The 26349-nt window shown below is 46.6% G+C and overlaps 1 protein-coding gene across 2 annotated transcripts in view; it reads right to left on the bottom strand.

Annotated features, from left to right (window-relative positions):
- The window catches only part of flt4 (fms related receptor tyrosine kinase 4), a 51270-nt gene that overhangs the window by 7776 nt on the left and 17145 nt on the right, over positions 1-26349 (bottom strand). For both annotated transcript variants that reach the window (XR_012925341.1, XM_076013128.1), the window contains exons 2-22: positions 25489-25585; positions 23194-23468; positions 20518-20657; positions 20273-20438; positions 18683-18822; positions 18427-18598; positions 16607-16724; positions 16251-16426; positions 15402-15567; positions 11728-11860; positions 10238-10346; positions 8418-8786; positions 7161-7307; positions 5267-5398; positions 4662-4768; positions 3114-3249; positions 2568-2672; positions 2314-2427; positions 1514-1602; positions 900-1047; positions 692-786 (exon numbers count right to left, since the gene is read on the bottom strand). Coding sequence is in view for 1 of the 2 variants with exons in the window: in XM_076013128.1 (XP_075869243.1) it covers positions 692-786; positions 900-1047; positions 1514-1602; positions 2314-2427; positions 2568-2672; positions 3114-3249; positions 4662-4768; positions 5267-5398; positions 7161-7307; positions 8418-8786; positions 10238-10346; positions 11728-11860; positions 15402-15567; positions 16251-16426; positions 16607-16724; positions 18427-18598; positions 18683-18822; positions 20273-20438; positions 20518-20657; positions 23194-23468; positions 25489-25585 (3134 nt within the window). In the remaining variant the exon portion in view is untranslated. The remainder of the gene's footprint in view (positions 1-691; positions 787-899; positions 1048-1513; positions 1603-2313; positions 2428-2567; positions 2673-3113; positions 3250-4661; positions 4769-5266; positions 5399-7160; positions 7308-8417; positions 8787-10237; positions 10347-11727; positions 11861-15401; positions 15568-16250; positions 16427-16606; positions 16725-18426; positions 18599-18682; positions 18823-20272; positions 20439-20517; positions 20658-23193; positions 23469-25488; positions 25586-26349) is intronic.

The raw sequence follows: 26349 nt of genomic DNA, 5'->3' as shown, positions 1-26349 counted from the left end.
GCCCTTTGTGACACAACATAGGGGTTATTTCAAGAACTAGGTGTGTTCTGGGTTATTATTGCTAGAAGATATTGGTAAAGTTGGTTCTACAATTTATAGGCGTTCAAGTTGTTGACTGAACGCATCAATTTCAATTGTGAACTTCTGACCATACTTTCAATGCTACTATGTACTAATTAATTTATACCACAATCTGAGTAAATGAATTACTGAACATAGCCAAAAATGCACTACAGGTTTATAAACACTGTTTCAAGTTGGAGCCACAGATGGAACAAGTAGGAGAGGGGGGAAGAGGTCACAACAGTCTCTTCAGGCTGAGTCAGAGAAACGCTTGTTTTTTAAGGCCAAACAAACCTTGTACATTGTTGGAAGGACAAAACCAAAATCAATCTATTAAATCTGCAAACGGCCGAGATAAAATGCAGCATTGAATACTGGTGTGCCTGGAGTGTGTCACATTTTGCTGCTTCTCCTGGATCAACAGATAGAGTCAACCCCGCCCTGAATAAATATGCATGATTGTTCTGTCCCCCACTGTGGTTCATGGTAAGTTAGCTAATTAAGTAAGTGGACTTGGGACTGCCAAGCGGAATGATCCGGGGCCACAGACCTGCAGCCTCTGGAGCGGAGCTCAGCCGACAACGCCCCACACATTCACTAATTGTCTGAAGTAACGCTGACAATTAACCTTTCTGGACGCCAGGAACTCCATCCCACGTGCCACCTGGAAACTGTAGCAAATGAGATCTTCTATTGTCAGGGGGGTCTTCCAAAGGTCCTCCACTGCAGGGGAGAGGATGGTGGTGGACGAGGAGATGGAGAAGAAGGCAAAGTTACACGGCCGTCCGCAGCACAAGTAGGTTCATTTGCTCTCCGTGAGTTACAGACAGACTCACTTTTCTCCACGGCTGGATTGTGAGCGGGTGCGTTGGTCTGCGGGCTCTGAGGACTGGAGGGCGGAGTGGGCGGCTGCCGAACTCTCTGGTCCATTTGGCCCGCCTCAATCATCCGTCTCACCTGGCTCTGGGTTTTGGGAGAGCGGTCCTGAGGAGAAAGGTACCAAAATAAATAAGCGTTCAAGGGTTTCAAACTAACTTCACAAGACGTAAAATAAAACTTAAAGGGCAGACAGAACCAGGTCATTTTCTTCTTTGTTAAGAGAAATTGAAATGTCCTTTGCCGTGTTACAGTTCAGTGCGTCTGACAGTTCAAATCTTTGCAATCTCACAGCAGAAGAGAGAAAAACTTTTTGGAGGGGCATTTTTTCCCCCCCAAAAAAAGTTTCTGGAGGGAAAATAGTATCAAAAGTATGAAAGTGGAATAATACATTTTTTTGCTGTCTCCAGTTCAACAGTGTGGAGGAGGAGTTCTTTTAAATTCATTATGGAATGGAAAAAAACAGCAATTGACAGTTTGATTGGTAGTGCGATGGGTTTCTAACAAGTAAAACGACGGGAAAAGAGCTGAGGCAGAACGAAATGATGACGAAAAAAAAATGTCTTTTTGTTACCCTGTAGGGGAGGAAGAACTCTCTCTTGGCTCGCAGGAAGTTGGACAGATTCCCGTATTTGCAGTATTCCACTATCACCATCAGAGGACCTGCTTGATTGAGGCGCGACATGAAAAGTTATCGGTTCAGCGTAAGAAAAGACAAAAATTATTCCGACTTTGAGGGCTGGTCGTGCTGACCTGGCAGTGCAGAACATGTTTAAGAGAAAAAAAACTGGAAGGTTTTTGGGCAGTTGCAGAGCAAGCAACGACGCTGAGCAATTTCCTGGTTGGAAATTGTGCTTTCGTGGCTTTGGCAAAAGTGTAGCAAAACACCACGGCGCATCGCGGCGTGCCAAGGGCCAGTTATGCATGTGTAACGACCCCTCCACCGCTCAACCAATGGGGTGGCTGGAGCTTTTGCTGGTCTGGCAGACAGACAGGATGTACAGGTAAAACATCCTGCAGGTTTGGAAACCCATCCCATCCCTGCTGCCAAGCAGAGCTTACTGCATCAAGTTGAAGGAAAACTCCTTGTTGATCCTTTGCAGTGCACTCGCTGGAACGCCGTGAAAATATAAAATTCAATTCCAGGGAATATGAGAAGATAATGTGTCTTCATTGACTTCCAAATGTTTCAGTTTTCAGGAATTACCATGTTCTGCAATTTTTGTGTAAAACTTCTGCAGGTGACAAAGCGACTTAAAAGTTCTTATGCGATTAGCAACTAGAAGATAGTGAAGTCTGTGTCCTATTCCTTAGGACTTTATTGCGTGTAATGACCATCCACGGTTAATGAGATGCCTCCTCAAAGAAGCTCACCGTTTGGTTTGGTGCAGGCTCCGATCAGATTGACCACGTTCAGATGGTTCCCAATGTGAATCAGTATCTTCAGCTCCGACATCAAGGCCTTGTGCTCGCTGGCTGTGGCTCCGTCTGAAAGCCCGAATCGCCGTCATTATTCTCTGCTTATCCCACCTCGCTCCAGAACAGGCACACTAATTGACATTAAATAGAATTTCCTTTTCATTTCCCCGCAAACCTCGCCTCGGAAACACCGCACAGCCCTCCCTCACCCTTCAGCATCTTGACGGCCACCGTGTCCAAGCTGTTGCTCTTGCTGATTCCGTAGATCGATGCCTCGATGACTTTTCCGAATGCGCCGTGACCCAAAACCTTCCCTGCGAACAGAAGAGAAAAGCGGCTAGACGAGATCCGTGATCATTGATCACCGCTGACACGGCTCCGCTCCCTGCGGAACGCATGGGCGGCCGGGTCCGGAGGCTGTTTTTGCGGAATGTAAATGCATCTGCCGTCTATACGGACAGGAAGGGGGGAAGAATTAGAATCTCAATTGAGGCGTTTGGCACGAGCTGCGTCAGTGGAACAGATGCTTCTCCTCAAGGCCCCTTTCCAGGAGCGGCGCGCGGGAATGAGGGCATATTTAACATTAGCACTCGAGCTTGGCAGCACTTTGCCCGACTGGATGTGGTCCAAAGTCGTTACCGTCAAAGATTCCGGAGATGGAAAGAAATTCACTTCCATCCATTTGCTCTCAGCCTTGTCCGTAGGATTTCCGACGTGACCTATCAACGGCTCGCCACCTTCGGACGGCGGCTCACCTAATCGGAGTCTGTCCCTGGAGATCTCCCACTGCGAGGAGTCGTAGGGCAGGTTCTCACACTGCTCGTCCAGAGGGACCTCCCCTGGGTCCATGATGATGGACAGGTAGCCCGTCTTTATGTCCGCAGGGTTGACCTGTGGACATGAAAGGGGGAAGACGAGTTAACAGAGATGCTGGGGAAAAGACAACACATGGAGAACACGGAACACTGCAAAGGCAAAGCGGAAAAGATTGCATGGAGGGAGGTTGTGTGGGACCAAACACACGTCTTATCTTTTGAAAGCAGAAACCGAGAGGTTTTGTGTCGAGGAAGCAGGCGCGGCATCTTCTCAGAACGCCTCCGAAATGTAATTTTTTTAGAGACAAATTCGGCAGCAATGGGCCACAGAAAAGCAGAACACGTAGAGAAGTGACGGAAATCTTTTTCATCAGTGGCTCCTTTTCATATTTTAATGATGTGAGAAACAGCTTGACCTCTTTCCCTGTCAACGCCAGACGGCGTTGACAATCACCATCATTTGTGCCGGCCGCTCGGTCCACCTTGGCCGCAAGAATTTGGCAATTTTCGTCTTGCACTTCACCACCAAGTATTATCCAATTCTGGTAATTACCGTTTCCTTCAAAGCCTTTGCAGCCGCTGTCATCTGAGCAGGAGTGTTACGTGGACACGACTGTAAATGCAACTTCCTCAACGAGTGAAACCTGCACGTTTTTAAACCATTAAAGACGAGGCTCAATATGTGGCTCTGCTTATTTCCCCCGAGCCAGCATCAAATCAATCAGAGCGTCACATTCGTAAGTGACTTTTACGTGCATGACGTGTGTATAGATGTAGATAATTAAGGATATGAGATCTTGTAGTGAGATCTCTGAAATATATATATATATATATATTTTCACCACTTAGAGATGTTTAATCAAAGAGTCAATGCGTTAAATTAAGTCAAGGACTCTCTGTTCATTCATTCATTCATTTTCCATACCCGCTTAGTCCCGAGCTCAGGGTCACGGGGGTCTGCTGGAGCCTATCCCAGCTATCATAATGCGAAGGCAGGGTGACACCCTGGACAAGTCGCCAGTCCCTTGCAGGGCCACATAGAAACAAACAACCATTCACACTCACATGCACACCTACGGACAATTTAGAGTCTTCAATTGACCTCACATGCATGTTTTTGGAGGGTGGGAGGAAGCCGGAGAACCCGGAGAGAACCCACGCAGACACAGGGAGAACATGCAAACTCCACACAGAAAGGTCCCAGGCCGGAATCGAACCCACAAAAATGAAAAAATTCACATTTGTTCCCATTCCGGCAGAAGTGTTCCCATTTCGCCGAGCAGCCAAGGAGAAAATGCAGGCAGTCGCAGAGATCGTGCGGATTGTGGCCGGAACGCTGACGGACGGGAGTTTTATTTATTTAATTATTATTTTTTTTTGCTCCAGAGGTTAAAGAGCCTCTGTCACCCCGGCGTCAGGTTCTATCACAGACGCAGGAGGAGGAGGAGGAGGAGGGGAAAAAAGTGAAAAGAAGTTGATCCCTCTGACCCGCTTGGCGTTGCAGAAGACGAGAATGAGCAGAGCCCAGAAGAAAACGGCGATGACTCCCGTCCCGATGAGGATCACGATCTCCACGTTGGCCTTGTCGCTGGAGCCTCGACACAACAAGAGAAGGCAGAGAAGGCAATTAATTACACTGTAACGCACCCTCCATTTCAATCGATGGTTGATGACGGTGCCCTTCGTCAGCTGTAGGGGGTGCTATGCCATTGAGTATTTTTCACCGGGTATTATTCTCGCACATGCTGGATCCTTACATGCCAGACGGCTCTTTCTGCAATCAAGCCATTCATCATGACACCACTTGCAAGCCGCAGCCCTCTGAAATTATTTATTCCAAACAATGCAGCCACTGGGATTTGATTTGATTTAATCGAGGCGATGCGTGCACGACAGAACTCCGGCTGCGCGGGCGAGGGTGACAGTCGGATCTTTCCGGGCGGGAAGACTCGAGCTCAAGGGCAACTGGGATTTCAAGGCCGAGAGCTCTCGGCACGCCGCACAGTGTGCCAGTTGGATTCAGGTGGCGCGGAGCTTGAGCGTGCTTGTGTGTGCCCAGTGTGTGCCCAGTGTGTGAAACTCGCTTGTCTTACCGATGACCTGGATGGAGGCTGAGGAGTTGACACAGCCGCGCTGGTTGCAAGCGGTGCAGGTGTACAGTCCTGCGTCCTCCTCTCGAACCCGCTGGATGCTGAGCGTGCGGTTGGAGTCCTGCAGCTGCACCCCTGCAAGGAGACGCAAAGACTGTTAGACACACACACACACACACACACACACGCACATGCATGCTTGAACATGTTGGCACCGCCATCTTTGTGACTTTGTTTGGACGACAATTTTTCTTTCCTGTTTCAAGCTCCGTCCTGACCTCTGCTCTAATCCCAGCCTTTAATACTTCGACTAAGACTTTCTTCTTTTGAAAAAAAAATTGAAAAACAGAAACACAGCAGTGATTCTTTCTACAACGAAACGTTGTTGCCCGGCTCCGGAGTACAGCAATCTTTTGTTATTATAAGAATAAAATGTAAAAAAAAAAATATATATATATCATATATATATATATATATACACAGAGAGAAAAAAATATTGCACTAGTGAATGTATAAATAGGGTTCGTCACCTTAGATTATTTGACTTCAAGTGAAAATGTAACAATAAATCAATAGTGTGGACTTGTTGAAATGTCCTCACATTGATTTAATGTCGTCAAGCTTCTGGTTGAAAGTGTATGCTGGCCCTCATAACGGCCTTCTTTATGGGGACTCACACAGACACTGACACAGAGACAGACACACACAAGTGGGTTTTGATACTTTTGTGAATACGTTGACCTTCATACTTCCATTCAATTCTATTCAGTTTCTAAACTTCAGCCTTCACCATAAAATCTGATAATAAACTCATGAGGTAAAGTGGCGACCAGTCAAATCATCCTCACTAAAACCGCCGGCTCCTTTTCTTTTTCCTGACGGGTCTTTGTGTAAGGTAGCTTTCTTCTGCTAAATCACGATTCTCTTTTTATTTGTTGCCAAAAAGTGAAACAGGACTATTAACACTCTTGAGCTCTCACAACAACAAAATTCCAGCAACAGTATTAGAGGCTCTTTTTTTTTTTTTTTAATTTATATATTTTTTTCCCCCAAACTTTCCACGGCGTCGTGCCTCTGGGATCTCGGCAGAGATTAATAGTAATCCCATCGCTCCAAATAGAGGCTTATGTGTCCCATCAAGCCGTCTGGGCGAAGCCAAAGTGTCAGCTGTCAATCAAACCCCTGACGGACGACCCCCCCCCCCCCACCACCACCACCCCCCCTACACCTCAACCTCTGCCACCTTGAGAGGGACACGTGTTGAGAAAGCTAATGAGCCGCCGCCTGACGGCCCCACAGGGGCTACAAGGCCCGCGTGTGTATTTATGCATGTGTTCTTATCGTAGGTTCCCTCTGAAATTGCTTGCGCAATACTGTGTGTGTGCGTGTGGGTGGGCGGCTTTATATCCTTGTGTGTGTGTGCCAGGATTCTGCTGTGGGAAGGAAAAAAGAAAGGAACCCAGCAGGAGAAAGAAGAGAAGCAGAGAGAGAGAGAGAGAGAGAGAGAGAGAGAGAGAGAGAGAGAGAGAGAGAGGAGAGAGAGAGAGAGAAGGAGAGAGAGAGAGAGAGAGAAGGAGAGAGAGAGAGAGAGGGAGGGAGAGAGAGAGAAGGAGAGAGAGAGGGAGAGAGAGAGAGAGGGAGGGAGAGAGAGAGAGAGAGAAGGAGAGAGAGAGAGAAAGAGAGAGAGGGAGAGAGAGAGAGAGAGAGAGGGAGAGAGAGAGAGAGAGAGAGAAGGAGAGAAAGAGAGAGAGAGAGAGAGAGAGAAGGAGAGAGAGAGGGAGAGAAAGAGAGAGAGAGAGAGAGAGAGAAGGAGAGAGAGAGAGAGAGAGAGATATGGTGGCTGTTGGTGACAGCCGCCGTCGGCGTCACCGTCACCTGTGTAGGTGTTTTCACGCACCTGACATTTGCTGGAGGGGCTGGTTGTCTTTGAACCAGGAGAGGCGGGGCAGGGGTCGGCCCTCCACGTCGCACTCCATCCGCAGGGACTCGGTCACGTTCACCGTCTGGTTGGTGAGGCTGCGTCTGTAGCGCGGCGCCTCCAGGGCTACACACACACAGAGCGGAGGGGAATTTTTTTTTTACTAGGGACGGCGAAGAAAAGCTCAGAGAAAGTGTAAATGTTTACCGAAGAAAAATCTCGCTTGGAGTGAAAAGTGGGCTGGGGTGTGTGTGTGTGTGTGTGTGTGTGTGTGTGTGTAGGTTGGGGAAACCATTAAAATGAACATGTGTCCTGCGGGCTGTAACTGCACAGTAACAACGCGCAGCATGAATGAAGCATAAAGTCATTGCGGTGTTGGAGTCCCCACAGTCCCAAACTGCCCGAGGTGAAACACACACACACACACACACACACACACACACACACACACACACACCGACGGACGACCGTTTGAAGATGAAAGGTAACATTAGTGGGATTTGTGTAACATTTTAATTTGAGGTTCTGTTGTTTTGCTGCCAGGGATGAACCTTTGCTTAAAATGTCATTGTAATGCTTTCATGGTTTCATTTCTGATTTTTGTTTTTTTTTGGGCGGAGCGGGGCTGTCACATGCTTTCATTTAAAAAAAAAATAAAAAATGTGCGACAGTAGCCAAATAAATCTGATTTTAATGCAGTTCGAGGTCAGTGTGGTCTTTTCCTCCTAAAAGTTGAGTCAGCTTGTTTGCAGGAAATCATTTCCTTCTTAAAATGGAAATACCCATTTTTTTTTTTCTCTCGCTAGGGGGCGCAGCTGTGCACAGCATGTAAACCAAAACAAAAAACAAAAACCAGACCAATGAATATCATGAAACATGGCCTACCAAGGATTAGCTCTTTCCCTTTCTAGCTCACGGGGCATCAACGTCTCCCTGAAAGTCGCTTGTGAGTTGTTTTCTTCTTCCATCCAACGAAAAGGTCAGCGGAACCTTGGAGAAAAATTGTCTGGAGGGAGTCGCCGATTGCACATTGCAGCATCCCACCTGCGTATTTCTGTTATCTGCGCTACCTCTAAGTGCTCCCTTATGCTTTGTCAGAGTGTGGCTATCAGTCTGCGTGGGCCTCCAGCGACTGTGTGCGGCAAACTATCAGTGCTATCCATGCAGTGGCCTTAGCAGCGCTCGCTATAATCGCCTTCCCCCTCTCTCTGAGTGCGTCTGCGGGCCCCCGCTCACCTCTGACCGTGACGTATCGGAACAGGCACTGCTTCTCCCCGCTGCGCCTGCTCTGCGCCTCGCACACGTAGTGGCCCTCGTCCTGCGGCCGGACCGAAGGCACGGTGAAGTCCAGCACCCAGCTGTTGGACGGCTCCAGGAAGGAGAGCTGGCCGTCCAGCGCCCGGGCGTACTGGTGCACGCTCTTGCAGTCCAGGCCCGCCGTGTGCGTGTACTTGCCCTGCTCCGTCTGCAGGGCCAGCGGGTCCAGGCGGTACCAGCGCAGGTGCTCGTAGGTGTAATTGTCAGCGCTGCACCGCAGGGACACCTTGTCCTGCTCCAGGGGAATCTCCGAAGGCTCGATGTCCACGCTGAAACCCTCAGGGACGGCTTTAATGTACAAGCAGAGGTTGGAAGTCAAGTTCGGCTCTGGACGCGTTCCACCCTTTCTTAGGTTTTTATCCTTAATTTCAGGTTGCAGTGACGCAACCTCATGTAGTTATTTAAAATATGAAACTATAGCGTTACGTGGGACTATTGATCTTTAGAATACAGCCTGATTTGCCCTTTGTTTACAGCCTTCATTCAAAACTACAAAACTGCTTTATGTTGTTAAACTTGTTTGAGAACAAACTTTCTGAAAAGAACAACTAAGGGATGTTTTTTTTTTTTTTTTTAATTGTTTTCTATTGTGCTGGAGACGGCCCTGGTGAAGACGCTAATAGTTTGCATTACACTGGAGCTGCAGCCATGCTTAAAACAAAAAGAAAAATACATAATTAAAAGTAGCAGTTGGCTGGAAATGAGAAAAAGTCAATTTTTAAATAGTTGGCCAAAAACATACATTCAGCCAATTAAAATTGCTGGTGGTGGGAGTATGTGTGGGATTCCTATAGAAATTGAACACATTGTAATGATTGGGCTGAATAATTAGCTCACTGTACAGTGTCTCCAGGTACTGCTTCGCATGGACGCATCGTGAGTCGTTGCAGCCACGAGTTGGCGTGCTGGTTTTTGCTATTCGTTTCCGTTCTCATCTGGATTCATTTTGGTCATTAGCGGCTGCTGTGTATGTTCTCATACTAATGCTTAGCCCCGGGGAGAGAGAGAGAAACCGATGGTCGAGAAGTTCCAGGCTGGGGCCAATTGGATTTAGTGGAAATGCACATATGCCAATGGAGAGACAATTATTCCGGTTAAAGAGGGTGAAAAATAGAGTGCATAGATTAAACTTTATAAACAAAACAATATTAATGTCTAAAATTGAAGTCATGAGGTGTATATGCTAATAATGTTTGGTGGAGTAGCAGCATTAAATCATAAACTGATATGGTAACAAGTGTCTCCAAGCCAAAGTGGCCAGATAGACTGTTCAGCCAAACACAAAACTTTTTAAAAGTGAAAACCTGACTATTGTCAAGAATTTAAGTGACATGTTTATGTAAATAAATCACTTAACAAACTTATTTGCGGAGCTCGTTTTATTTTGGTCTTCACTACTTTGCCGCTTGACACCTACTAGCCTGGCACAGAGTAAGAATTTTATCTGGGCTTTCAAATTCTGCACTTAACAAACAGGCAAAAAAAGAAAGAAGTTCATTTTAAGCCACGCTTATTACAAAACGTTACATTGGATGGCACTCAGATACTTAAATGAATGCTTGTGATTTCAAAAAAAAAACAAAAACGAAGACATAACTGAGTGACTTTTAGACCTGCTGTGTCTTAGAGAGCAGGCAGCACAGAGAAGAACAGAACATCACTACTTCCAATTAAATCTGCTACTCCAGGGAAATTGGCAAAAAAAAAAAAGAAAGTACTTTCCAACCAAGCACACTCACTGGTCACATAGAAGTAGATCAGCATCTCGTCCTGGCCCACTTTGTTCTCAGCGGAGCACTTGTACATGACGGAAATGCTGGCGTTGCTGATGTGAAGCCGACTCACTATCTGTGGGGTGGGGGTGGGAGAGGGGGAGTGGGGGAGGGGGGGCGGGGGGGGGGGTGAGAGGTTGCACCGGGGGGTGAAAAGATAGGTGAGACTTTAATTTCCGCGGCGGAAACGCACATCACACGAGAGGAAGGCGGCTCGGTCCGCTCTCAGGTGATTCTTTGTTGAACAAACACGAAACAGGTTTTCGTGCCGGTCGCAACCTCAATCAGGTGTGTGTGTGTGAATAAAGCACATTGGTAATTTCAGCCCTGTTTCTTCTAAAGTTAATTCCCTAGCCTTGGTTATTAATGCGCTGGTATTTGTGCGTGTGTGTGTGTGTGCGCGTGTGTGTGCGTGTGTGTGCGCGCTTGGGTGTGTTTATAAGCAGCCCTCACGGGAAGTCTGCAGAGGAAGGCTGTTCTAAATATTTCCACTGTGGAAATGCTTCTTGACTGACAAATTTTGTTATGGAGCTCAGAATTTAGGACGCTTACATAAAAAAAAACAAAAAAAAACACACCACAGTTCAACATGAAGTGCACTTGTGTAAAATTATTATTATTATTATTATATTCTGCCATAGGGTCTCAATCATAACCGTGGCGTTCAAAAATCCTCGCGAAGCAAGAGCTCGCTCTCTGTCACTTTTAAGTATTAATCAAAGGCACCTAAAATTGAAATTTAACCCATTTGCCACTTGAATTTATTCATGTAGGCGCTGCTGACATTTTCCAATCTGCTGAACCATTTACGAGCAAGAGGCCGACGCAGTGATGACCCCGCCCCCACGCTCAGGTCCCCCTGACATTTTGTTCATTTCATTCTGTCCTGTGGCATTTGTAGTAACTTTACACACACACAAAAAGACACAGCTTCTGTCCATGTGAACAAACTGCAGCTGTGCAACATGCGTGTGGCTCCATAGGAGGTCCACTTCTGAATCCACCCATCCATCCTTTTTCTATTACTGCCTCTGCACCCGACATCCCAGCTGCCTTGGGGTGAGGGCGGGGTCACGCCCTGGGCGAGTCACCAGTTCATCGCAGGGCCACGCAGAAAGACAAACAACAATTCACACTGCCGCTCACACACTCACGGCCAATTTAGAGTTCCCAATTCGCCTCATGTTGCATGTCTTTGGCATGTGGGAGGAAGCCGGAGTACCTGCTGAACATGCAGAGCGAACATGCAAACACACACACACACACACACACACACACACACACATGGCGGCAAGCCGATTTTTCCCAGTGGCCACTCGAGGTAATGCAGAAAAAAATCCCACTCAGATTTTATTTTGCAGAATTTCTTTTGCACCGCAGTAAAAATGATTCGTGCAATTTTGGGAAAAACCATGGCGCCGGCAGCGCGATCGATCACAACAACCGCTGATACGGACCTTCTGCCGGCCGTCCACATCCTCGGCCGACGTCTCGATGGCCTCAATTTCATTGACGGAGTTCTGCGGGTCGATGTCCTGCCAGTTCTGACAGTCGGCGCTGTCGCTGCGGCCCTTCCTGTCTCGCCGGCCCCTGGGGCGAAAACACACAGAAGTCAGCCTGTGACACATCTTCCCATTGGCATGCAGAGTGTAAAGCAGGGGAGAAGTCATACACATCAGGCCAGACAGCACCTCGGGTCTTTGTGCATCCCCCCACAACATACACACACACACACACACACACACACACACACACACACACAAAGTTACATCATTTTCAGCTCGGTGTTAAATTAGCAATTATGTTTACAGTCCTGGCAACTAATGGAAAACATATGGTGTCTATTTCTTCCATGTAAAATCCATTGCGCAAACAGAGTGCAACTAATGAAACGTGAAATTACATTTGGTTTTACGTTCGCTACTCCCGTCATCATTGTGGTATTTTGAATATTTAATGAATAATCAGTAGTTTCCACACGTGACGACGTGCGTGGTTGAAGTTGATGCCGAGCATGTCAGCGTGCAAACAACCTCCCTTGGCCCAAATAACATCTGTTGTGACACCACAGAGCAGCTGGCATTCGTGCACGGTACTCGGTTTACATCCCAGAGAAGCTTAATGATGGAAGGTACAGGAATTATCATCCATCATGACGTGTATTTTGAAACTGCCTGTAAAACTGAGCGAGTTGAAACGTTCAAAGTGGTTTTAGTGTTACTGCAGGAACTTTTTTTGTGCACAAAGTGCACATTGTGGGAAGGAGGAGTGAGCTGAACACCTTTAAATGGAGTCGGCCAGGTTATTTCCATCCATTTACAGGTGTGAGTGCAAAGCTGCACCAACGGCCTTCTGACATTAGCTTTGTGTTCGCTGTACGACACTCACATCGATCCGCTCGCCACTTTCCAAGAAGTTGACTTATAATATTTGCACCACTGAATGGATAAATCCACTTTCCACCGTTGTACGTGTATTAGAGCGCCTATCCACTGGAGCGCTGCTGACATTCACATCCTGCTACGTGTTGATGGATTGTTGAATGATTTTTCAAACTTTAAAGGTCTCTCATTATGAAAAAAAAAACACTTCACAAGTATTTTTAATCAGTAATTTGCATCTCTAGTTTCCTCAGAAATGTTAAAAATATGTATTAATACTTTTTTGGATGACTCCCTTTTTTTCTTTTTGTTCCAAAAATACTCTTCTGGAACCTCGCTGGGTGTGAACAGTGGGCTAAATATATTCCTCCTTTCATAATTTCATGATTATCCATTCAGTGGTGCAAATATAACGACTTCTTGGAAAGTGGCGAGCGGATTGATGTGAGTGTTGTGACCACAATCACACTGGTGTTTATCTTGCCCTTTAAATCTGCCATGTCATGGTCAGCTGTGTTTTGCCACCTTTCAAAGACAGAAATGGTACAACTCAGACTGCAGGCGAATCAGATTCCAATCAGATTGTTTTTCAAATCCAATTTTTCGGGCTGACTGTCCACACTGTTTTTCAGCAAGTGTCCACAAATGGGATCTGGCTCTGTTCAGACTGGGCCACATTATTGACCCATCTGACAGGTTGCTGTAGCAACGACGTCAGAGCGGAGGCGGCCTCCAGCGTAGCGTGTAGTGTGTGACGTCAAATAATTGCGACAGCTGGAAAAACTCAATGGACTTGTTGCGATACGTGCCCTGGAGCTTGGCTTGAATGCAGCTATCTCTCCACAGACTGATGAGGCAATGGGTTTCCTCCTCTGTCCAGGGACTGCTGCTGTTTTCTACTTCTTCTGTCTGCTGCATTACGTTACAGCTCCGCACCTGGAATGGCTCCCTCTGGTCTGGTGCATTGGGTCTTGCGTCGTGTAGAGTGACGTCAAGGACAGTCTAAACCCATCGGTGTGTTTGGAGCTGTTCACACTGAGACGCGTCTGTCCAAATGCTATTTGAAACTACCTCCCGAAGAAGGTGGTTTCAAAATCGGGTTTCATGTGATTTGTGACTGTTCAGACTACAAAAGAGCCATCCGGTTTCAATCTGGATTTGCTAAAAATCGGATTTTGCTTGGCAGTCTGAACAGCATCAATTTTATCAAGACGCTACAATTAAGCATTATTGTTGTGGATTGCTGCTTTCTGGAGATATACTGTATGTACAATGGAAATGTCCCATTGGACGAACCCTGATCCTGCAAGGTTGTCTCTGTTGTGCGTCCCAGAGTGATGGGAGGATGAGCCTTCACCCCATGTTGTTTGCACTCCTGTTCTGAGCCCACATAGAAAACAGCATATCATAAATAAGAGCCGAGCCTTGGAGGAGGATGCAGTCAGGCGGGTGCAAGAGAGAAAAAGTTGTTGAGCGCGAGCCTTGGCAGGAAGGCCCTGGTTTCAAGGTGAGGAGAGAGAAGCTGGAACGGAGGATCCAGCACCGTTTTGCGTTCGGCAGCGAAGGAGTGGCGGGCCAGGGTCTCGACTTTCATACTCTTGGTTTTTGAGGAGCGGCATCAGCCGCGGTCCACAGTGCTTTTCTCTCGCACATTCTCTTTCATCCTGCTCTTCAGTTTGTTTTGTTCCGTTCCAAACGCACCGTGTCCTCATGTTTCCTCTATTTAACTTTCCCTCCTCTCCGCCGACTTTCCTCCACACCTCATTCTTTGCTAACTCTCCCTCGCCTTCCACTTCCACAACAGAAGTCACTTCTAACACGTCGTGGATAAATGGGCTCCATTTACTACCTGCCTTTTTTTTTTTCTATAGCACTTGTTTTCTCTCTCTTTCTCTCTCTCTCTCTTTCTCTCTCTCTCTCTTTCTCTCTCTCCCTCTCTCTTTCTTTCTATCCATACAGGAGCACAGGGAAAACATACTGAGAGCGGTTGCGAGAGGGAGGCCAATTGAAAATGGACACATCAATAAAATGTATTCACAGCTACTTGACAGGGGAAAGGGCTTCGGTTCTTTGAAGTAGTTTGTTTCTGCAGAATTATTGCACTTCTGAGTCCCTGAAGGTTTAAATTCGAACCTGGTCTCTCATCTGGACTCATCTGTCTATCAATCCATTTTCCAATTTTCCATCCTCTTGGAAGACAGACCATATAGCCTTTCCCATTAGCCCAGTGTGAATTGCATACATGTTACAAACCTTAAGTGTAAGTACAGTAGAAGTGTGTTTTGGATATTCGGTTGAATAACCTTTACAGACGTTACTTATTTCAAGAAGTAGAATTTGGGTAGAATGACCCTTTAAAACTATATTGAAAAATTTTCTACTTTACCAGGTGGTGCTGTTATTATAAAGGAGAGCCCCAACCTCCCTGCATTTATTTGTTCTTTCTGCAGAACGTATTGCTTCATTCAAGGCTGCACAATTTCCTATTTAAGTCACAGCTGAACCGCGGCTGTCACTCCTCCTTCTCTCTTATCGACAAATGTGGCGGGACCCAAAAATACAAAAACCCATTTTTGGATGAAAAAGATCAAGATGGACGATTTTAAAGATGGATCTGCTGCGCACAGTCTCAGCAATCCAGTCCCATTTAAAGGTTACGTTTTTATCTGCACCCTCGCTGGATGTGAAAAGCGGGCTAAATACATTCCTCCATCATGATTTTTATCTGGGAGGAAACTTTGTCGACTCACTGTTTGTTTTGAGCGCTGCTGTTGCCACAGGGGCCCCAGGCCCTCCACTGCCAGCTGATGTCGGGAGCAGGGAGACCAAAGGCGGTGCATGTAAGCGTCTGGCTGCTGCCGCTGGGATACGGACTGGATGGATCTGCCACTTCCTTCTCGTGGATCTGCGGGACCACTGATTAAAAAAAAAAAGAGAGAGAGAAAGGAGGCAAAAAGTTTTTGGTTGGCTGCACAGGCTGTGCAAGATCAGTTTGGAGTTGAATTAGCCTACACATTAAAATTGGGGACATGGTGGCGCAGCACTTCCACCTCACAGCAAGAAGGTTGTCGGTTTGATGCCTGGGACCTTTCGGTTTGGAGTTTGCAAGTTCTCCATGTGTCTGTGTGAGTTCTCAACTGGGTCTCGGGCTTCCACCCACAGTCCAAAAACATGCATGAGAGGTCAATTGGAAACTCTAAATTGTCCACTGGTGTGTATGTGAGTGTGAACGGTTGTTTGTCTCGATGTGGTCCTGCGAAGAACTGGTGACTTGTCCAGGGAGTCACCCTGCCTTCGCATTATGACAGCTGGGAGAGGCTCCAGCAGACCCCCGTGACCCTGAGCTCAGGAAGAAGCGGGTATTGGAAATGGATGGATAGATGGATGGATATATTGAAATTCTGAGGATTAAGATTGATTGCTATCTTCAGTTATTAACCATATATACTGTCTTCAGATAAGCATTTTGAGAAAAGCAAAGACATCAACAAACAAAAAACTTCAATCTTACAAGGACTCTTCTTACAAGGAAGAACTAAACATATTCAAAATGGTAAGTTGTGTAGGGAGCCACTCTACAACTTCAATGGACTAGTTACCATTGACGACAAGTGTGAGGTTGAGCTTCTTCTCCAGAGATGCGGCGCTGTTCCTCAGCACCACTGTATAGATCCCAAAGTCCTCCGGACAAACATCCCTAATCTCCAGAGCGTGGTTCAGGTGCATTCTCATCCGTTTTATCTTCAGCTGGTTTATCGGCTTTCCATCTTTGTACCTGTAAACACAAGACACACACACGCACACGCACACACACACACACACAAACACACTTCAAAGTGAAACCGGAAACTCTGCCTGCGAGCTCTGACGGCGCGTTAATCCGGTAAAATGATGCATTAACGGTGATTAAGTTAGCTAAGCCTTTGATTTAAAGGATGGCGTCTCTCCTCCTTACCACTGGGCTTCAGGAGCGGGGAAGGCAGACACGTTGACCTGCAGCTTGAACGACTTCTGGCCGGCCGTGGCCTCCAAAACCGGCCCGGTTCTGTAGGTGAGTCGGATGAACGGCTTTTCTGAAAGCGGAGACGCAGTCACGCGCGGTCAACACGGTATCTCTGGGATGTGAAACCTTAAACTTCACACGAGTCTCCTTTTATGACACAGTGTTTGCTGCCTGTGGGCCCGACGGGTGAGAACTTTTCGAGTGCGGAGGACGGGAGCTTCCGCTCGCTGACGATATTTCTGGATTTGAGCGGTGATCCGGTGTCACAGCAGGACCTCTGCTTATAGACACCTCACTGTGACTGCGGGACACCGGCGGAATCAGAAACTCCTGTCAAGCCCACAGTACTAAATAATTGATAGATTTGTCGTGGCACAGATCCCTGGAGCAAGGCCAGCTTTTTTTTTTTTTCCTGCGCCCACCTCACCAAAAGAATTATTCATTAGTTTAATTTAAAAGCAATAAAATGCAACCCCGGCTCAGTGGAAGTGACCTTCTGGCATTGCTCCAGCAGAGCCGCCTTCAGTCTAGTCTAAAATAAGCAGAGTCGAGCCAGGGCTGATAGTGGATGATGAGAGCATTGGTCTGTCATAACATGATTTTGGTTTGGCGGAAATATCTCAATAAACGACTGGGGGAAAAAAACTCAGGACATGTGTTAGAGGTCCGCACCAGGTTAACAAATAAAACATACAATATTATTTGTGTTTTCGTGGAACCTCTATCGCATGAACCGCACACACATTCATGTGTAAAATATTATTACCATCCTGGAGCAACTCAATCCATCTCTGATCTGCAGCTGGATTTAGTCAAAACCGGAAAACGCTACCATTGGCGCGACATTAGCAATGCTAGCATGGTCATGAGTTACATGGCACATTTATCCTGAAAAGAGGCTAATCTTCCTCTGCACTGCAGATACTGTATTGCTGGCTAAGAGTGCAAGTTTTCCCCGTGTGGCAAACCTCGGTTCCAGGGCCAGTTGCTAGGCAACCGAAACCCTGCCTTCCACAGGTTTCCACATTGTGTGGATTAATTAATAACAAACACCAATATATATACAACGAACCAAGTTTAATGAATGATAACACTTGATCGTCACAAGCACTAATACACAACTATATCCTGATACCTGAGCCAACCCATCTGTTGAAGAAACCCAAAGACTGAAATATATATAAATATATATATATATATTTTTTTACCAGATCTGATCCCAGTTTCTTGTTCGTGCCCTGCAAAGCAGATTCACAACTACTGGGTTACCTGCAAAATCTTCATGTGGTCTCTCTCATCTTTTTGAAACTGCTTCCTTTTAGTCTGCTAATTCGACGTAAAAGGGAATATTTTCTCCCACGGCATCGTCTGGTTTTCCTGGTTCCTCATTAAACTAGTTTTTTTCTGCGTGTTGTCAGGCTGCAATATTCTCAATGCACCATATTTTCATTGAATAAACACGAGCTGTTCACCTCGATTTCGGCCACGGTTCATCATTGATTGTTGAGGGTTGGGGGACCCGAGGCTAAACTGGCCGAGCTCCACCGCTTGCAAATGACCTCAGCCTTGTGTCAAGCTGCCCTGGTCATGTACAAATTTATCGTCGGTTTACAGATTCCCTCACAGATCCTGCTTGGACCCCAACACAATGCTGAGGGACGGGACCGCGCCCAGCGCAGCCCCGTCGCCGCTCTCAAACAAACACATAAAGGTCGGCGCGGACGACGTTCCTCTGAGTAAAAAAAAAAAAAAAACGCAACTCGGGTTCTTACCGTAAACAATGACTTTTGTTTGCTGGCTTTGCCTGGTGCCAATGCTGGTGACGTTGCAGCAGTAGAGGCCAGTGTCGGTGACATTGACCCTGTGGATGGTCAGGATGCTCACGGCCTCTGTGGCTTGCGACAGAGCTTCCCGATGGGTCTTTATGTCGACCAAGCTGTTTGTCTGGCCGGGGGAAGGGAAACGTGTTCCAAAAGTTCAGATTTTTCATTCATTAACGTCATTTCGCCGACCTACTGATGCGCCTACCGGTCTGCCGGGGTAGGACCACTGGAAGTCCACTCCTGTGTCAAACTCAACCAGCGCAGTGCAGTTCATGGTGAGGGTCTCCCCCACTATCAGCTCAACCGGGTCTTCAGGAAACAGCTTGATGTTGTAAACATGACTTCCTGTATGGCAAAGAGAAAAGAGGGGGGAAGAGGGGAGGGGGTGGGGGAGGAAGAGACGGTGGGACAGTGGTGGCAAAAAGAGGCAGGTTTTCCTTCCTCGCAGCACCAAAGGAAGTGACCTTCCTTTGGTGCGGAGGAGTCATCCTACTATAAAGAAAGTGTCTGTCACAGGCCTGAACTTTTCCCCATTCATGTGTCAAGCTTTAAATCATTGGAGGAAATTAAAATGGTATAAACCTCAGGGAAAGACAGATAAGAGTGTTTAAAAATTGCAGGGCAAACCTGCTGCCTCTGATATTTAAACCCTGTTTCCCTCTGCAGTTGCTGGACATGACGTGTTGGAGGTTTTTTTTGTTTTTTAAAAAAAAAAAACAAAAGACGAAAAAAAAAAGAAGCTAAGTGGTGCTGGGACTGTGCAGCAGACAGTGGTTCTCTGATTGCCTCAACGCTCCATTAGCGCAGAGTGTGGACCTGCACTGTCCGAAGCTCCTGTTACTTTTGGACCCGACAGCAGCGGGTCTGGTTTTCTCTACAAAGTGAGAGGTGAGCGAGCTCACTGGCCGCAAAAGAGCCTCCGCTCCCACCCCACCTTACTCCACCTACATTTAAACATCTCTGCTCTGTCTGCACTTTTAATTCGCCTTGCACAGCGGCTTAAGCCTCATTCAAACAAGAACTTTTTTTCTCTGTTTCATTTATTGCGCGACAACAATTTAATTTATTGTTTGGACGCATCAGCATCGTCACTGGATTGCTGTGCAATACGATGAGAGAGCCCTTATGTTGTGAGAGACAGAATAAAAAACATATAATTGGAAAAAAAAAAAACATGTCGTTGAGTGCTTGAAAAATGAATCGGAGTGAGAAAAGCAAAGTGAATAATAATAATAAATAATAATGCTGGATTGGATTTGTATAGTGCTTTTCAAAGCACCCAAAGCGCTTTTCATTGAACCCATCATTCATTTACAGAACATTTAGTGTGCTGTGTTGGGTCTTTGAAACTGGATGTTGATGAAGATGTAGGAACCCAGCACGAAGATCTTAGTACCCATGCCTCATAGGTCATTTGAAGTATTTGCCATTGGGGAGGAATAAAAGGGAGGATAAAGAAGGGAAAGCTTGACTATATGTTTATTAGGTCGACTCGTGAGCGTCATATTACGGTGGCACTTATTGCTCTTGTAATATTCCCGTGGAATCATCCTTTAAATTGGCTACCGGTTCATTGCTTGTTGCAGGAAACCTCCTGGACCTGCTGCTATTGTTGGCTGCGATTGACTTGTCACTCTTTATTTTGTTTTTGCCGACCGCTATTGTCAATGTTTGGGTTACAGCCAAGTTTTTTCTTTCTTCTCACCCTTTGGCAGAAACCCAGAAAAAGCCAACACTCCACCACAATGATTCTTTCTTCCTGATTCTTTTTTTTTTAATTTTCTTTTTTTTTTACCTGTGGCGTGGATGAGGAAGCTTGCCGACTGGTATTCTTTGCCTTGAAGCACCGCCATGCACGTCATAAACAGGACCAGGGGCACGTTCTCGATGACCTGCCGCGGGATGGTCCAGCCTCGCTTGTTGTCCCACGTCATCCTGTTGCTGTCCAGCGTCGTGGGATACTGCGGCGACAGGGCAGGTTAGTCATGAGTCCCCCACTTGACCGCCTGCCTCAGGTTGAGTAACAGAAGAGGCACCCACCGTTTGCAGGGTGACGTTGAGATCGGGCACGGTGACCAAACACGGCACGGTGACGTGGGTGGAGAGCCGCATGATCAAAATGGTCTCCAGGTTGCTGCCGCCGTCCTCACCGCCTCTCTTGAGGAAGGGCTGCTCAGGGTCTGGATGCAGAAATGATAATAATGATAATAAAAAAAAAAAAAAAAAAGTAAGAGTAAGCAGACAATCCTCACACCAGTAGCCGGGATAATGGCGGCTATTACCAGTGTAATTATGCCATTACTGGTGGTTCGAACTCTTCGGACATCACGCGGCGCCATGACGAAGCCAAAGACTGGCCTGCGTGTCGTCGAGTCCATCACGATTACCTTTAATGTTCCGGCCTGTCACCGGGCCAGTAAATAACATTAGGCGCGGCCGAGAGACTGACAGCCGAGGGCTTTAATCCTGGCTGCCACGGTTTTGGCCCTAAGCCGCCTGTTAGTGGCGAGCGTCTCTTCCCTGACACCTTGATGTTTCCCTCTTTACTGACAGTTTGTGGCTCGCCGTCCGGGCAATAAAGTAGCGCTAGCGGCTTTGGAGGGCATTGCACACGCTATTTACGACGCCGCAAGACTATGTGATTCTTATTGGTTTAAAAAAACATTTTTTATTGATTCATTGACTTGAAATGACTCTCCTGAAATGAAAACACCGTGGATGTAAGAGCCGGACACCGGACTTCCAATAAGATTTTTTAAGGAGTGGCCACAATAGACCGCAATACAAAAACAAAGGCCTGTAAAATAGTAGACAGCATGCCTCCGACCAAAATCATTGCTCAAAATAAATCTTAAATTACGTAAATTTCTAAGTTTATGACAGAAGGACAACACTGGGTTGTTTTTGTAATTCCTCCAGCTATTATGGAAACTATAAAACACAAAGCTTATTTCTCAGCTCCAGTGGCAGTGGTGATACGTTCCCACATCTATCAATCTTACTTTGTATTTTCTTCTGTTTCTCTTTTTTACGCCCCCTATAAGGGAACTGTATCTCGCCCTATCAATCTGACTTCAGTTTAGTGCCAAAGCCAAATAATCAGTCCTGCTGAGACGCTTATATTTCTGCCCCACGGCAGGCTAGAAACACACAAGTAAGAGAAATGCACACAATTTCCCCGCAGTTTCAGATCTCCGCAATCACTCACTGCAGTTGTTAGACTTATTCTGGTCGAGGAAATGTCCTGCCTGCGGCCAAGCTCGGCAAAAAAGCGTCGGTATATGAACCAGGCTTGGAGTGCAGAGGAGAAGTGTTATTTCTTCGCCTGAACGTTCACAGGAAAGTGTGCGGTTTGTGACGGGGTTGCGTGTCCCAATTGCTCCGCTAGCATCTCTTCTGATCTGACCACATGCTGGGTCTCATTTACCGCTGCCGCGCTCTTCTCATCCTGATCAGACTCCCGCTTGGCTCTCCGGACGCAGTTTGGGCAGCGCTCGTCGGTGGAAATAAACAGGGATTTCCCAGGAGATGATTGGTCGGCAGGAACATGAAAATCATCTGCAGCCCCTTTCTCTCCATCCCCTGTGGGTTTTTACTCCGCACCGGGAGGGGGATGATGAGCTTAGAGGAGTCGGTGTCAGTGTGAGAACGTGAGAGAGTTGCGTTTTAATCGTCTTATTGGAAACACGGAAAAAAAACAAACAACGACAAATCATAGCTAATGAATAAAGCCGAAAGCTCGGTTCCTGTGAGAGTGAGCTACAGAGACTTGGATTTGGATTTTATTGTAAAACATCCAGTTGCAAAACACACCCACTTTATTTTGCCACTCTGAAGTGGGTGGGTTTAATGAGAGTTGCTTGCGCCTCTTCGCACACGCCTTATATGTACCACTCTAATTAGGAAGGCTACCAAGCTGCTTGCTTCTGCCTACATCAAACACGCTGAATCTCCGTTTTTTCCCACAAACATTAATCTTTCAAGCTTCCAGCGTGTCACACAGGCAAAGTCAACAACTCCCAGCACCAAAGAATGCCGGGGCTGCTTTGATGCTGCAGTCTTGCTCAAACAGCGGATCTGCCTCAGTAGGACTTTTGTGATTTTCTTGTGAGGCACCCAAGGAAAACTCAGAGCTAACAGCAGAAAGACTTCACTCAGGCAGGTGTGACACCAAAACAACCAATTATCCAATTGCTTTTCCATCAAGGCCGGCCCCGTTTATGGAGGTGTGATGCCTGCCGGTCCGGAGTGAAGGTCGGTGACACTACGTGGAAGTTGCTATTTTATCACAGGGTAAAGATGGATGGAAAACCTGGATCAGGATTTCTCTTTTTTTCCTCTGTATTTGGGCTGTTTGCATGCAGAGTGTGGAATCCCTTGCTGACTGTTGTCACATCCAACTGTGGCATTTTGTGGAGGCAAGTTGTGTCATCAGAGCGACTCAGGTATTCCCCGCGTATGCAACAGGCATGTTGTCAAACCCATCAGATCCCATCAGCTGGTTTTTCCCTCCGATTGTGCAAAGCGGTTTGGGATACTGTTGGATGTGATTTGAAGCTTTACAAGAAAAAAAATTATTGATTGATTGATTGATTGATTGATTGATTGAAACCCAACCGTTTTGCGTGTTGTCTACTATGTTCTAATTTCGAGTGTTGTTTCAAATTGAAAGTGCTGCGTACAGACGGGGTTTGAATCGCAGGATGGGCGGCTCACCTCTGACAAAGACGTAAATTTGGACGCCTGTGGTGCCGACGACGACGGTCTTGACATCCTTGTAGTAGCAGCTGTAGTATCCCGTGTCCCTGGCCTGAGCCCACAGCAGGGACAGCCTCTTGCAGTACGGCCTGCTGGACTGGCCAGGACACTCGCTGACCACTGCGACCCTCTGGTCCGGGCTGCTGGTGGACGCTAACTGGTGCTGACGGCTGGTTATCTCCTGTACCTCCAACGTCTCATCAGGCCAGGACCACGCCAGTGTGTGTTGTCCTCTGATGCGACAGACAGGAGGACATTAAAAAGAAAAATGGGTTTGCATTAACTATTCAACAGGAGTTGTGTTCGTCTAGACTGAATACTATGAAGTGCATTCAGACTGAATAGCAAAGGTAGTCAAATGGTGAGAGTGGAATGAAGGTTAAAAGATTTTTTTAATCTTCAACTACCTCACATTCAGAGGTGTTGTTGGTAGCATTAAACATTTTTATTTATATATATATTTTTTTGAGCTGAAGTACATTGAATGGTTAATGATAGCTGCGTCCCTTTCACATCATTACACCGGTGACCTAATGCCATCAACATGGTTGCGAACCTTGCTAACTGCCAACCAGCAAACGTACCCAGCTATGTCAGTTAGCGCTGTGACGTGCGTTTTTCGGCTATGTGATGGTGATTGAAATGTCATCTGTGCTGCTATTATCGCCTGTCTTGAATCTAACCGTTAAAAAAAAAGACGTAGGAAATCGTAACGTTTGTCAGATTCTCTGACCCCCTGCCTCCATCCGTCAACCGCAAGTACAGATGCCAACATGTGACAAGTGGAAATAACGACCGGAATGGAAATGGCAATCAGAAAGTGCTCCGGAGCGGATTAGCATTTTCATTTCTGTCTAGAAAACTGTACTCTGCGATGACTAAATTCCTAAAGTGGGGCTTACCTGAAAAGCACCTGTCACATGAGAACCTCGAGCAAACAACTTTTTAAAAATCAGGGGACGGTTCTTTCCCTGCGCCGCAGAAACAAAACGGCTAATGAAATGAAGACTTGGCAGCGGGCAGGGATTTAATACGGATAAAGGGATGGTTATTTCGAGGGATTTCATATCTCGCTACAACTCACTTTCAATTAGGGTTGGCGGCCAAGTGAAGGCTGAAAAAAACCAACGTCTCTGTGGATGTGAACGTATTTCCGTGTGTTTTTAACATTAGACGGGTGGATTTCAAATTGGAAGCAGAGGTCCGGCTGAAGAGGCAATTAGGTTTTTCGAAAATCTCACAGTCCCAAGAGGAATAAATTGCTTCTGAAGGCAATGTGTTGGTGATTTGACGTGACAGTTTTACGTCAGAAGTGCTAGTTTGTGTAAACTGGGTTGGACATATTTATTTCTTATCATCAGCAGAGGATGTTTTTTATATTCTAACACTCTCCTCATAAAACATGCAGAAAATCTATCTGTCTTTTGCAACATTCCGAACAACAATTTTTAGTGGTGGATGTGATTATTTTCTAGATTACAGAGTAGTTTTGACTGGAGTGACATTTCTTTTGCATTGCTGTGATTGGTATGGAAAATGAATGAATGCCTTGACTTTTGCCCTGCATATAACCCAAGGGAGGACTACTCTGTTTCTGGTGCCAGGCTGAGACAAATTATGACAAAAAAAACCAACAACAAGTTGGTTTTATTGACCCCTGCACCGTGGAAACAAAATTTGTGTTATTTTGTCGAGGCTTTGATTCCCCAGCCATAAAAGCAGGTAAGAAAGTGTCGTACTATGTTGCACTACGATGTACTGTATGTGTTGTTAGTGATAACCTATTTCAGTCATAAAGTTTGCAGTAAAAGGGGTTACTCTAAATGTAATTTAATTCGGTACTAACCCCCGGCGATAGACCTGCTCTGAAGTCAAAGCCGTTTGTTCTTTGTATGATTATTATTATCATTATTATCATTTTTATTTTTCTCGGCACCTGCGCTTCAAACCTCAATTTCATTTTTTTTTAAAGAATTTTACACACTTGCTCAATAGCGCCCCCCACATAGACCAAAAAACTAGAATGGCCATAGCGCCCGTTTTACCGGATTAAATGCACTCATTTTTAAAAGATTCACAACAATTCTGTAATTCAATGTGAAATTCATACACCCAGAGATCTTTTTTTTTTTTAATACACAGCAAGGACATGAAGTTAGCTGGCGCAAGAGAAGGGAGTGCAGAGAGCACGTAGGTTCAGATGGAGGCAGGTGACGAAGACAATCTCACAAACGGGGGACGCGCACATTTTACCTGCATGTGATGGTGAGCGTGGTGCGCACTGGAATCACGAGGTCCCCTTTGCCGCTGTCGAGGATGGGCGGAGTCATAGAAATGCCAATCACCAGACCTGGGGGAGCGAACGCAGGCGGGTTGCATGTGAGAATCATTTTCACACGAGTCGTTCGGGAACAAGTGAACGTGGCAGAGCTGCGGGCACGTTGTCCAATCTCGCGCCAGGAATATGACATCTGATAAGAGCCGCTCAGATGGAAACATCGCCGGTCCCATTTAGAGGCTGCGCAGCGCCGAGAGAAAGCCCGGCCCTTTCACGCGTCGGCCCCGCCGCTCCTCTGAAAAGCCACATGGGCCATTTTGCCTTGATTTACGACTAATGCGTCCCCCATGCGTCCCTGACTTGTGTTTGGTTAATGTGGCTGGTGGGGGATTTCATTATCACCCCTGCGTCCCTACAGGGTGCTATCAGCGCCGCAGACCTCCAATTCCTGCACACATGACGCCCACCCAACCTGGATATCATTAGAGCTGGAAACACGCACGGCGCAAGGGGGTGCGTTCTGTGGAGCCGAAGCCACAGCCATTTTTTCGTAGCAGTTGTTTGACGTGTGAGCAGCATGTGGCGCTTTGTACGGCCCGACAACCTCGAGCAGGGAGCAAACACTCAAGGGCAAACCGCAGCGACAGTTGAACAGTTTGGAGCCTCCATTCAGGCTGCTCAAAAACGCTAATCAATAATCTGCCCGGCGCACACAAAGAGGCACCGTGGCTGAATGGGCGCGAGTTTGTTAAATCAATGACCTGCGCTTCATCAAACAAGTAACACCGGCGGCAGGGAAAGGCGCGACATAACAGTCGCTCACGACCCGCAACCAT

The sequence above is a fragment of the Nelusetta ayraudi genome, unplaced genomic scaffold (assembly GCF_046127955.1).
Source record: "Nelusetta ayraudi isolate G7.1 ecotype Tasmania unplaced genomic scaffold, CSIRO-AGI_Nayr_v1 ptg000143l, whole genome shotgun sequence".
Lineage (NCBI taxonomy): Eukaryota > Metazoa > Chordata > Actinopteri > Tetraodontiformes > Monacanthidae > Nelusetta > Nelusetta ayraudi.
Note: the sequence above shows the minus strand (reverse complement) of the source record. Positions and strands in the feature narration are given on the sequence as shown.